The following is a 12,274-nucleotide window of genomic DNA, read 5'->3' on the forward strand; positions in this document are numbered from 1 at the left end:
TACATTTGCATGACAAGCCAGATTACAAAAATGTAGAGAGAGTTGCAAAGCAGTATTTTGAGTGTTTCTAAACATACAGCACTGAAATGTTGTATGATTAAACAGCACATACCCAACAGAATCTGAGGGGGGCACTGAGGGGTACGATCCAGATGCTGGGGTGGTCTCTCCTAAGGAGGCCTCCTCCTGTGGTATGGGGTGATGTTCAAAGAACTTGGAGACAAACAGCAAACTGTGAGGCAAGAACAAAACAAAAACAACCTAACTTGTGCAAAACCCAGAAGCTTCACAATATAACACCCAAAGACTGAAAAATAAACCCCAAACCCTCACTAATCAAATTCCAAATTTTAAAATAAAGACTACACTAACACCTTAATGTGCAAGATTTCAAGTAAATAATATTTTTAACAAAAGTATCAAAATATAATGCCTTAAACATACCTTTGTGAACAGTAATTTTTTAATCTTTTAGTTGACATTGCAAACATATGGTTCCTCAAGAATGCACAACTTATACCTATATGTTGAGTACATGAACTTAAAGTTTGGACTCATGAAATGCCAAAAACCAAATGGAGAGAACTATGTTATCCATAAGCCCTGAGCACAAACTCTAGAAGTGCCCAAAGAAACAATTACAAATACCAACATAAGCAGAAATTAAATTTATTCTTGGAGGAAAAGCTAGCATTTAAAATTATTCCTTATATGAAAGTCTATTTAGAAGACTTAATAGCCTCTGCTGAAACCAATCAAGGAGAACACAGAACCAGTTTACACCAGATCCTCAACCTACATCAAAGACTTCCACAAATAGATCAATAATTAAATTCAAGAACACATGACCGTTTGGGACGTTCTCTTTTATGTTTCTTACCTACCCATCAAACTCACTAATGGATTTATTTTCAATCACTGTAAAACCAACTGCAATTTCGCCATATTAAACTAGTGTCTTAACATTTTTTTTTTGAGTTGAAGAGAATAAATCCACATCTAAACATTCAAGGGCCCTAGCCATCATGTAATAAAGAACCAGTTTTGATTAAGAATAACAACTGTGAAAAATGAGAAGACTGCCTGATACAGTTAACTGCTCAGCCACCCTATCCATGCTTCAAAGGAAGCATTTCAGAGTCTAGCAAAAAAATATGAACTGGATGTCTGAGCTAGCACAGAGAATACGAATTATGCAGCCTCACAAGAACAGTTGAACTGCTGTATTTTTTTCAAGCACCTCCTCTGACTTCCTGAATTACAGACTAGACTTAATATAAGAAATCACTGACAGTTGGAAGCTTAATGAAACACCCAACTTTAAAACCAACTGTGATTACTTACTCTAGTTGGTCATAATTAACACACATCAGTGGCACCTCTGTACTACAGCGCTGGTGAAATTTGTAGCCACATGTCTGGCACCGGAATCCCTGGAAAAGCAGCTTTCGACAAAAGTCGCAGAATGCTAATGTGAAGAATGTTTTTCGTACCTACGTTGTCAAAAATAATAATAACAATTAAGCAGAGCCCTTCTTTAAGCCTAAGATAGGCTGTTTGCTTTTACCCCCCTCAAACACACAAGCCTCTTTTTTGATGCTGGAGCTATAGCTTTATATATCAAAGAGATTTACATAAAATTTGTAAAATCGTACAATCTTAATATGTAAATTAAGATTGTCTCCTTTTTGAAATAGTCTTCATGCATTAAAAATTTGTTTCAACTATTTATTAGAATTAATGCTCCACTTCATTAGCAGTAAGAAAAACAGCAACAAATCTGAAGCAAAACGGTGCACTATTATCATAGTAGAGACAAACATTCAGATTTTAATTGGATACAACCTATAAAAACAAAGGTTGCCAAAAAGATTATCTCCTCTTCTAATTTTTCCAAGAGCCAAATGACATTTCTATCCAACACTCACGGGACTGGAAGTACACATACAGCTTATATATACATATATATATATGGCTTCTACCTATGCTTACATATATAGTTGTAATTTCGACTACTGAAAGTCAGAAACATTTAAAATCACAAGAGGGTGAACATATATTATCCCCATATTATAGGGGGGAAAAATATGATTTAGTCTCATTTTCAATTTTAGCAATACTTGGCATAAAAACACATGCTACTTGTATTACTACATGTAATAATCAAAATTTCAGAAGGATATTAAAAAAAAATGTTAAGCCTACCAGGCTTTCATCTAACTAGCCATAGCCAAACTAGCTTGTTTGAGTAAAAAAATTAAGCAGCTTACAAAGAGAATTTTGGTTTTTAATATTTAAATAAAGGGTCGTTCTCTTCAATGTGACAATTATTATTTCCTGGATTTTGTATGTAGCTGTAACTGTTTAGATGGATTCTGTTTAGTAGCTTCCATTTACTTGGTGCCTTATCGGGTCAAAACATATTGGTGCACTAGCATCAGTGATGATGTCAGCACTGCTCTGGGAATAGTTAGCTCATTAGTTAATTGCTGCTGCAGAGCCAGCAGGGAGGCCCAGAATACATTTTATAGATACAGCAATACAAAAATAGTAGATTATTATTACAGCTCTGCAATGCAGTGCTGATTTAAACCCCCTACCTACATTTATAGATTTTAGAGGGTGTATTCCATCCAACTGTGAAAGTTTTAAGGGTGATCAAGTACTCTACCATCACTTATTTCAATTATAATTCTACCTAATTCACTTAAGCTATTATGATTAAAAACTTCTTTTGCAACCCCCACCACATCCCACAGATACAAAATATTATTCAAAGTTGTTAATTTGAATTCGAAGGTACAAAGTTGATTTAACCCTACTCAACATTTCATAAAAAACTACGTACAAAATTGTGTGTTGTGAGTGGCACATTCTCCAAGACTTCCACGTGCAACTCCTCTCCTGTGAGCCAGGAAATGTCCGTGTCCCAGCCAATTGGCTTCTTCTCTCTAAAGTGTAAATAAACCTTTCATTAGCAACAGCACCCAAGCCCTTGCAGGTCTCCAGCTGAAGATGTGAGATCAGGTAGAAAGTTGCACCGTGGGGGTTTGCTACCCAGTCTCTAACTGCAGGAAACTTTAAAGGCAAAACATTAAGCTGAGCACATACCAAGGAAAGCACACCTCACCTGGACAAACTGCATGAACAAAATGCACTTTTTCAGTCAGCTCCAGTAGTGGCCAATTCCTTGGTTCCAAAGTGACAGATACCTTTCTGATCAAATAAAGTGTTTGTGAAAGTACCTCTTCCATACGAGTTTCAAAGAGATTGACAATTTTGTGCTGTGAGTTAATCTACAAACTTTTTAGGGCTGGAAACTCAACTTTTTCCCCCACTTGAACTCTGTATTCAGTTAAGAACACACTACAACCGAGTCAAATAAAACCAAAAAGTTAAGGAAACTTATTTAATAATTGTTTGGTTAGCATGAGTTTGATTAATGAGAGTTTTGCCAGCAGTCTACAAGCACTCAACTTCTTCCCCCACTTGAACTCAGTTAAGAACACACTACAACCGAGTCAAATAAAACCAAAAAGTTAAGGAAACTTATTTAATAATTGTTTGGTTAGCATGAGTTTGATTAATGAGAGTTTTGCCAGCAGTCTACAAGCTCATATTACTCTATATTGTGTCTGTTCTTGAAGTAATTATATCTTTTTCTAGAAGTTTGACATTCTTTTTAGACATGTTTTCAAGGCACGAACTGTTTTAGTGCAAAGTATCATATCATTCTGAACTTTGAAAAAAACCTTGCACAACGTTGGATAGAGTTGGCCATACTGGGTAACTCCAAGAAGAGATTCCAAGAGCAAAAACCATGACACACAAACCATACCCATCTTGTATTCTGTAAACAGCACAGCATTCTGGAATAAGACCTCTCATCATCAGAGCTTTCTTTAGGCTGTCTCGGACTGTCACCCCACACCTTGCTGGAACCTAGAGGGCAAATATAAAAGAAATTAATTAAAACTAGATCAAACGTATCCCCCCAAACTGATGTAAACATTTTGACCCTCAAGTGCTAAACCCCACTTTTTGTGATGTTTTACAGAATGCTAGGTAAGAGTTTTTCAAAATCTTTTTTGTATTGTGGAAAATATTACTTGGTGAATAGTATATAAGCAATCTAGCTCAGCTAGAAGAGAGAACAAGCTCTACTTTTCTATTAACATTTGTAATGAAATCTTGACCCAACTCTAAAAGTGACTTTCCAACTCTTTTAATCTTGAAGAAAGTGGCGACACAGCACACAGATAGCTAATAACTATGTACATCTATAAAAAGTTCAGACCAAGCTGTAAAATTAAGTGGGGCAACATGCCAAGTGGAATTTAAATGAAAGAACTTACTTGGACTGCACTCAAAGAAACATTATGATAAAATGTAAAAATTTTATTTTCTATTTCTAAAACAGAAGATAAGCATGCAAACACGTAAAATAAAACAATCATCTGAGTCAGACAGACCACCACCTCTCACTTTAACCTGTATTTGCAACTTCTGAGACACTTCCTACTTGAAAAACTTATTCTTCTCTTCTGTTTCAGTATTCAAGAAGTTTAGATATCTAACAGGATGGGAAGAATAGAGAAGCACAATTAAACTAGCCAAACAAAGAACTGCAAACTATGCAAAGCAAAGATACTTTTCTTGACTCTACGCTATTCCAGCTGTAGGCATATGTTATGGGAATAAGAACACCAAACCCAGGTATACCTGTGATTGAACAGTGTATAGTGTCAAGCCACAAAAACAGAGCAATACATAATCTGGTGATTAAGTGTAGTTAAGATGTTGAGTATCATCTACTTACTATTTCTAGAACTAAATAGTGAAAATATGTAACACTTCAGTTGGTATACACACTGGGACACCTCCTATAATCATGGACAGCACCTCCAACATGAATCAAAAGAAAAACCCGCAGATTTAACTAACCAAAAAAGTCTGTCTGAACACCTGAGACTCAATTCTAGCTTGCTAGTGGTCTAAGCCAGACAGTGAAAAGTAGCAATCTATTTCAAGTAGCTTTGTGAACACTGAGGTTACACTATATACTGCATTTCTAGAACTCATATGCTCTCTCAGAAGAGACATATTAAAGGAATATTTTGTTGCACAATCTTTCTCTCATTAATATGGAAGCGCTTCTTACAGGATCTTTGTGCATTTCATCTGGCCAACACGTAAACATTAAAAAAAACTTCTACTAACTCCTCTGACTCAGTCATAAGTGACTTTGTTTTATGCATTCCATTACTTCTTAATGCATCTTTTTATTAATCTAAACAACTTCTTCCCATCCTAGAAGTTAACACTGTGGCTTTCAATCACTTGTGGGTCATTCCTCCAGCAAAAAACATCCTCAATTGTCACTAATACCTGCTACCACTGTTAATAGGGAGCTTAGGTGCACCTATTATTGTTAATATTATCAACAACTTTGCACTGTAAAACTCAGCCCTCTGTTGCTTAAGTCTCTCCTAATGCAATCATTCACATTGAAACCAACTGTTCATAGGGTCATTCTGGGACTGATACCCCCTGCTCCCGACTCCTTGCAACGTGGTTAGCATAATTAACACCAATTTATGAGGCAAGCTGACACTCTCTGAGACCAAGTGGGCCATGTATTCATTCTCTTTCCCCTCAATATCAGGCCCTGAAGGTCCTGTGAACCAACCAGACAAACCAAACGATTTCTTCTTCCCCTCCCTCCCTACTAGCCTCAAGGTTCCTGGGCACCAGGCCAATTACTCCCTTCCTGGCTGACCCTGAAGGTCCCAGGCACCCGGGGCCATCAGGTGGTGGTGACGGTCCCCTCACAGAACAGGGAAGCATAACTGCACCCACAGCACTGTCTAGAAAAATCAAGCAGTTCAAGTCCTAAGGGGGGAATGTGGATTGGAGCTGCTGCTGGACAGTGAGACCCAGGGCCGACCGCTTCCTCCATCCTCTGCTTCCTCCCAGGACTGACAGAGTGACTCATTCTTTTACATGAATTTAGAGTCTAGATTATGATTGTTATATTGATATGGCAAACCATGTATTAAGATTTGACCTGATCGGCAGAGGGGCCAGGTGATTAGAAATTATAAATTAAGCTGTAATATAAACTCTGTATTATGCTACTTATAAATTGTACGATGGGGATTCTGCTTGTAGAAATCCTGTGCCATTCTAATCATAAGTTCTGTGCTATACTAATCATAAAATCATGCTAAGAAAAGGTTTTAATTGTAACTACAATTTACTGCCATCATGATGCTGCCAAGGACCCCTTAAAGAACCTGCCTATCCCCTCAGTGTCAGGTGCCAAGTTCTCCCTGCCTCCAATGTACATATTTACAAATACTGAGTAAATATTTGTAAGAGTTTGACCAAAATCTCTGAGGATTTCAGAGGTGTGTTCCAACCTCCCACACAGATCAAGTCCAATCATGAGCCACTGATGGAGCCAGCCAGTGTTCTTCGGCTATCTGTCCTGTAAGTACAGGTCCTGCTGCACTGAGGTAGAGAGCCCACAGACACTTCAGGTCTACCTTTACAGCAACCTCGGTTACTTCACCACTGATATCCATAGTGGAAGAAGAAATTCAATACTGAGAGGGTGACAGACAGACTGTGGGGGAAAAAAGGGGAATGAAGAAAGCCAGGAAAGTGGCTGGGCATAAAGGAGAAATGGGAAGAGAAGCAACAGGACAAACTTAAGAACTGATTAGGAAAAGCACATATATACTGGGAGAGGGGATTGCCATCATTAGGTTGGTGGGAAACAACCAGGCAGGACAGAGGGAAGACAGACTGAAGAGCTAAACAAGGCAGTGGGCAAGAAACAAAGATATGATGAGCTACCACATAGGGGAGAACTGGTTAAAACAACTGGAGAGGCAATAGAAGCACATCCTGTCTAGGCAGCTTTCATGCTGTAATTGGGAGCAAAGATGGCTTATTTTGGACAAGAAGCACCAGAGGGAAGCGACCACCAAGGAGAAGTGTTACAACTGAGCATAGAGGAGGGAGAGGTTCTTGCTGAGACAGAAAACTTCAAGGCAGTAAGTATTAAAAGAAAGCAGGGTAGTAAAATCTACAGCTGTGTGAGGGAACGAAACAGGACAAGGAGAAGAGCCCAACAGTGGAAAAGTGACTAACATTACAGAAGAGAGGAAGAGAAGGAGGGAAATAGCCTTGTGCTCACTGGAAGCCATTTTCTCCTTCTAGCACTGATCCCCCATAAAGGGCAACAACATTCGCCAGTACCCACGAAGCAAAGGTCTGCATAAGGAAGTGAAAAGTTCCAACTCTATTAATGAATTACACTGGCATAAATAATGCCACTTCAGATGATTTCTCCTTTCTTTTTAATTCTGCTGAAAATAAGGTTTATGAAGTTACAGGCTTCCACTTAAGTGATCGTTAAGGTCAGAAAGGCAAGCTCTCAAAACTTGGCAAGCATCAAAATAAAGGTTGCCTACAGCTACACAAGTGCAAGAGGACCATGAAAAATGTGCATTAAGGATCTTGCTTGCTTATCATTCACTACTCCCCAGCATTACTTCCCCAAGTTCCCTTCATTAAAATCTGAGCCATATTCATGCAACTTGCAATTAGAAACATAGAACATTTGTTCTCTTCACTGCCATTTGCAACAAGATCCAGATAAAAAACAGTTAGGGGACTGTTTTGATTTCTCTTAAAATCACCAGGATCCTGAATCAGCACCACATTCAGAACATTCTCTTACAGAACTCATGAGATGAGAAACAGAAGGCTAAATTAAATGAACTAAATACTAGAACAAATCCCTATAGTATTGATTAATCATTTTCCCAGACTGGTACAGTACAGTCTCTCACCATCTCTGCATGTAGCCCTTGAGCCCCCTCCTTCAGTCCTTATCAGTGCCTGCTGCACAGCAGAAATCTCACCCTGCAAAGCATTCCCCTCTAAAACCTCTCTTTTTCGTCCATCCTCTTCTCACACCCAAATCATGGCAAAGTTAAAGAAAAATCCCACTCCAAGAAAGTGATTTGGAGAGCAACTCAAGACAAAAAAAACAAAGCGATTTTTTTTTTTTTCCAGCTAACAGACAGGCTCCCCAAAGTAGGAGTTTCAGAACAGCTTCCTACTCACCCCCCAGCCAGAGGAAGGCATGCGGCCCCGCAGTTTGGGAGTGCAGGGAGCCCCAGCATGGCATAGCCCCCGGCCCCAACATGCCGAGCCCCCAGGACACCTGGCAGGAGCCGGCAGCTCCAGCCCCATAGGCAGGCAGGAACCAAAGTGGGTTTATCAATTCCATCAAGAGTTTTGACAGGATCCCCACAGAGCATTTTAACTGAATCCCATCAGCTTTTTTTTGACAAAATCAGTTCCCCATGAGAAGATTTCTGATCTGCTCCAATATACGCACCCTTATCACTGTAATCCAGTAAACTGAACAAAGTCTGCATTTTATTGAAACAAAAATGCTTAATATTTCATTTTTAATATTTTTGTACATGTCCATGTATTACCTTTTGATCCCTCTATTTTTTAACTAAAAGAATCTAAATGTTTCACAGCAGCTACCACCTAGGAATTCATGTTACTCAACGGGGGGATCTGTTTCCAAATTCTAATTGCTAAGGGTTTTCTCTTTAAGTTACAGGTATATCTAAGAGTTGTAGATCAGAAAAGGTTTAGGTTTTTATAACAATTTTAAAGTTGACTCAGCAAACAATTTTCAAAAGCAAAGAGCATGAAAGAGCACGAGCTATACTACGGAATAGTACAGAAGGTACCAATACAGGCAGCAAAATGTGTCCAGTGCGTAGCTTAGTAATATACCAGAGAAAGTAATTTACTTGTGCATCTTGAATCGGGCAAGTAGGGATTCAGGAAGATACCAAAACACATGCTCAACTTTGCAAATGTGAAGTCCCAAGGAAACAAATAAAAATTATTCCAGATTCCAGAAATTCTCAAAGCAGAGTCTTACTACCTAAACAGATTAAACAGAACTGTAACACTTAATTTTCTCATTTCTTTTACTCATATAAACTATCTCTATGGACAGTAAGTATTCATAACAACATTGCTGATATATATTTAGCACTGCAGCCACAAGCATCTAAGCAATGTATAATAAATCATTTATTTCTGTAAATCAGGTCATTCCCGATCCAGTAAGAAATTCAGGGCTAAATCTCTAAATAACTCTTACATCACTTTCCTAACATAAGAGCAGAAACTGGCATAGTCTCACTAAGTTAAAAATGCTTCCTTACACCAGCGCAGTTTCCAATATTTTATAGCAATAAAGAGGCTGAAGGGACTGACAAGCACTTCAAAAAAATCAATGTAAAGGTATTCTCTGAAAGTGGAGAGGCTGGACAGCTCTGACTATCTAGTATTCTACTTCCCAAAACTAGTTAGCTGGTTCCCTCTTTTCCTCAGCCCAGCACTGTACTTCAGCTCACTTGAGCTGAGTGTTATGTATGTATGCATGTGTAAGATACCTTAGAGCATCAGAAAAATTTTAAACAGTTAAACAGAGTATTGAGTACAATAGCGAGACTATTCCAAGTAGTGTGTACTTTGAAATATCACATCAAAGTACTGATTTACTTACCTCAACACATATACCTTGAAAGATAACACTTTTCTTCCCCCTGGTACCTATCCGACTAAAAAAATGCCAGCAACACGCTTGCAGAATTCAACATTTTGGGAGAGAAATAAGCTAAGCTATCCTTCTGCTAAATAACTAGTTTTGCCATCCAACATGTTAAGTTTCCTGATAAAAATCCAAACATAGGATCAATGTTTAGTTTCTCACCTTAGGTATGAAGGACAAACGTTTAACCAAATCAGACAGCCACCTGTTACAGAACTAACAGAAAATTAACTCCCTTTGTGGCAAAGAGGACATAAGATGACATTGAACATAATATCCTACATAAAATGAAAAACACGGCTTTCAGACATAGCAGTTCTGGATTTCAGGGCATGAAGATCTGACCAGCTTCTAGGAGAAAGGAGCATTCAAGCACATACATTCTTAATGAAGCACGTTAGTAAGACAAATGGGAGACAATTCCATTGCACAAAAACTTGTTTCCAAGGGAAGTTGAACAGAATTTACCCATTTTACAAAGCCGTTTCCATTCCATTATCGGTTACTAGCACCCACTCACACCTCCAACACAACTAAGGGGTACTCCTTTGTAGAACATAATGGGCAGATTTATGTCAATACAGAATATTTGCAAAGAGTATACCATCACTAAACCACATTGTCTCAAACCTGATGTGCCTAGTCAACAACACCAGCTTCCACACTATCATTTTTCAAGCTTTTGAGGGACAGCTCCAAACTGTTCAGAAGAGCACCGATCATTTGTAAGGTTATAGTAGACAGCAGGATCACAATCTTAAAATTTTCATTAGGTTGAATACTAGTGCCAGAAGTTGTAAAAGCCGACAGTGACCCACTGATAAAAAAAAATAGTTTTGAAAAATAGGGCTTTAGACTTCAGACTTGAGAGAAATGCTCATCTGGAAAAATATCCATAGCCACTACGTGGGAATCAAAACCCAAGACCTTGAGGTTTCTGTTCAAGTTACTAAAAAGTCAGCTGGCCGCTATCCAAATGAAAACCCAAACACATTAGGAATTTAAGTTACAAAATAGTTGAAGTAAATCTTTCTAATAGGTCAGATCCAGAGTCCACTTCCATAGTATTCTGCCCCAGATTATCATACTCCAAATATTTTAAAAGCAGAGGTGCAAGAAACTGTACTGCAGAAATGCTAGAATTCACATCACTCTCTAAACTGTTGCAATTGATCCTAAAAACAAACAGATACTTTCGTCTCCAGGTAGTAAAGCTTTGGTTGGTTAGTCTACTTAAACAACACAAGAAGCCATGAATTTAAGTATGACTTACTAGACATGGAATTAAAATATTTCTTCTGACTATTTTCAGATTTGTGACTTGCATTCCATTTCACTGAGTGCCTGCCTAGCACATCATGAATTAAAGGAAATACACTCCAAGCAATATTTTCCTCTATCATTCATTACTTTCTACAGACAGACTTTCCATCTCTTAAGAAATCCCTAAGCTCTCCTTACTTGAGGAATACTCTCAAAAAGCAGTGATCAATGTTGCACAAGGCATTCCAGATGACAAGCCATCGATTTTATAATGGCAAGTTTTCAATATTGTTTGACTCTGCAACCTAATACTGCGGGTCAATAAAGTTGAAGTAGATTAAATTATTCTTCTTTCAACACGTACTACTTTTGATTTATCCAACATTGAGTTTAGCCAGCATGGTGGGTTAACCCCAGCAGGCAGCTAAGTACCACCCAGCTGCTTGCTCACTCTGCCCTCAGTAGGATGGGGGAAGAGAATTGGAAGGACAAAAGCAAGAAAACTTTTAGATTGACACAAAGACAATTTAATAAGTGACGGAAAAAAAGAAGGGAAAAAGTCTTCCTAGTGATGTAGAATCAATCACTCACCACCAGCAGACAGATGCCCAGCCAGTCCCTAAGCAATAGCAACGTCAGAAAAAACTGCTCTCCATTTTATTGCAGAGGGTACGTTACATGGAATACCCCTTTGGTCAGTTGGCGTCAGCTGTCCCTGCTGTGCCCCTCCTCAGCCTACTCACTGTGGGGCCAGTGGAAAACAGAAGGCCTTGACCCTGTGCAAGCAACCCTCAGGAATAGCTAACACACTGCTGTGCTGTCAGCACTGTTTCGGTCACCAGTCTGAAACACAGCACTAGATGAGCTGCTGTGAAGAAAATGAATTCCACTCAAACCAGACCCCGGTACAGTCTGCTGTAAAAATGCTCCTCACCTTGCTTTACTGAACACCTCCCAAAAACACATTCTTCAGGCTTTCCTACACATGAAAGACTTACTCTTGGTAGCTGCAAAGTCTATTTCATTGAACAACTCCTGTGATGTAATAACATTTTGTTTGCTTATTGACAGCCTAAAAGAGGCTTTCTGTTGTTAAATTTCTTCCCAAGGAAAACTGGTAATTCAGTGTCTAACTTGATTTTGCCTTTCAAAATATATATAGGATAGGGAAGCCAACAGTTCTCCATGAAGATCCAAGTACTTAAAATAAAAAAGTATTAAGTAAAGTTTACTTCATTCTACCAGTCTGTTCATATGATGCATAGAATTCCAAGACATTCAGAAACATTCAGCAAGCATCCATTTACATAGGCTACTAATAAACTCCATTTCTGATGCATGTTTGATATG

General features: G+C 38.5%; 1 protein-coding gene across 1 annotated transcript in view; it reads right to left on the reverse strand.

The window, feature by feature from the left end:
- LOC104465903 (serine/threonine-protein kinase B-raf-like) overlaps positions 1-12,274 on the reverse strand; it is a gene marked incomplete at its 3' end in the record, with an annotated part of 49,331 nt that overhangs the window by 15,497 nt on the left and 21,560 nt on the right. The window contains exons 4-7 of the mRNA XM_010079132.1: positions 3,839-3,942; positions 2,849-2,951; positions 1,345-1,493; positions 113-232 (exon numbers count right to left, since the gene is read on the reverse strand). Coding sequence (XP_010077434.1) covers positions 113-232; positions 1,345-1,493; positions 2,849-2,951; positions 3,839-3,942 — 476 coding nt within the window. The remainder of the gene's footprint in view (positions 1-112; positions 233-1,344; positions 1,494-2,848; positions 2,952-3,838; positions 3,943-12,274) is intronic.

The sequence above is a fragment of the Pterocles gutturalis genome, unplaced genomic scaffold (genome assembly GCF_000699245.1).
Source record: "Pterocles gutturalis isolate BGI_N339 unplaced genomic scaffold, ASM69924v1 scaffold36323, whole genome shotgun sequence".
In the NCBI taxonomy this organism is placed as follows: Eukaryota; Metazoa; Chordata; class Aves; order Pterocliformes; family Pteroclidae; genus Pterocles; species Pterocles gutturalis.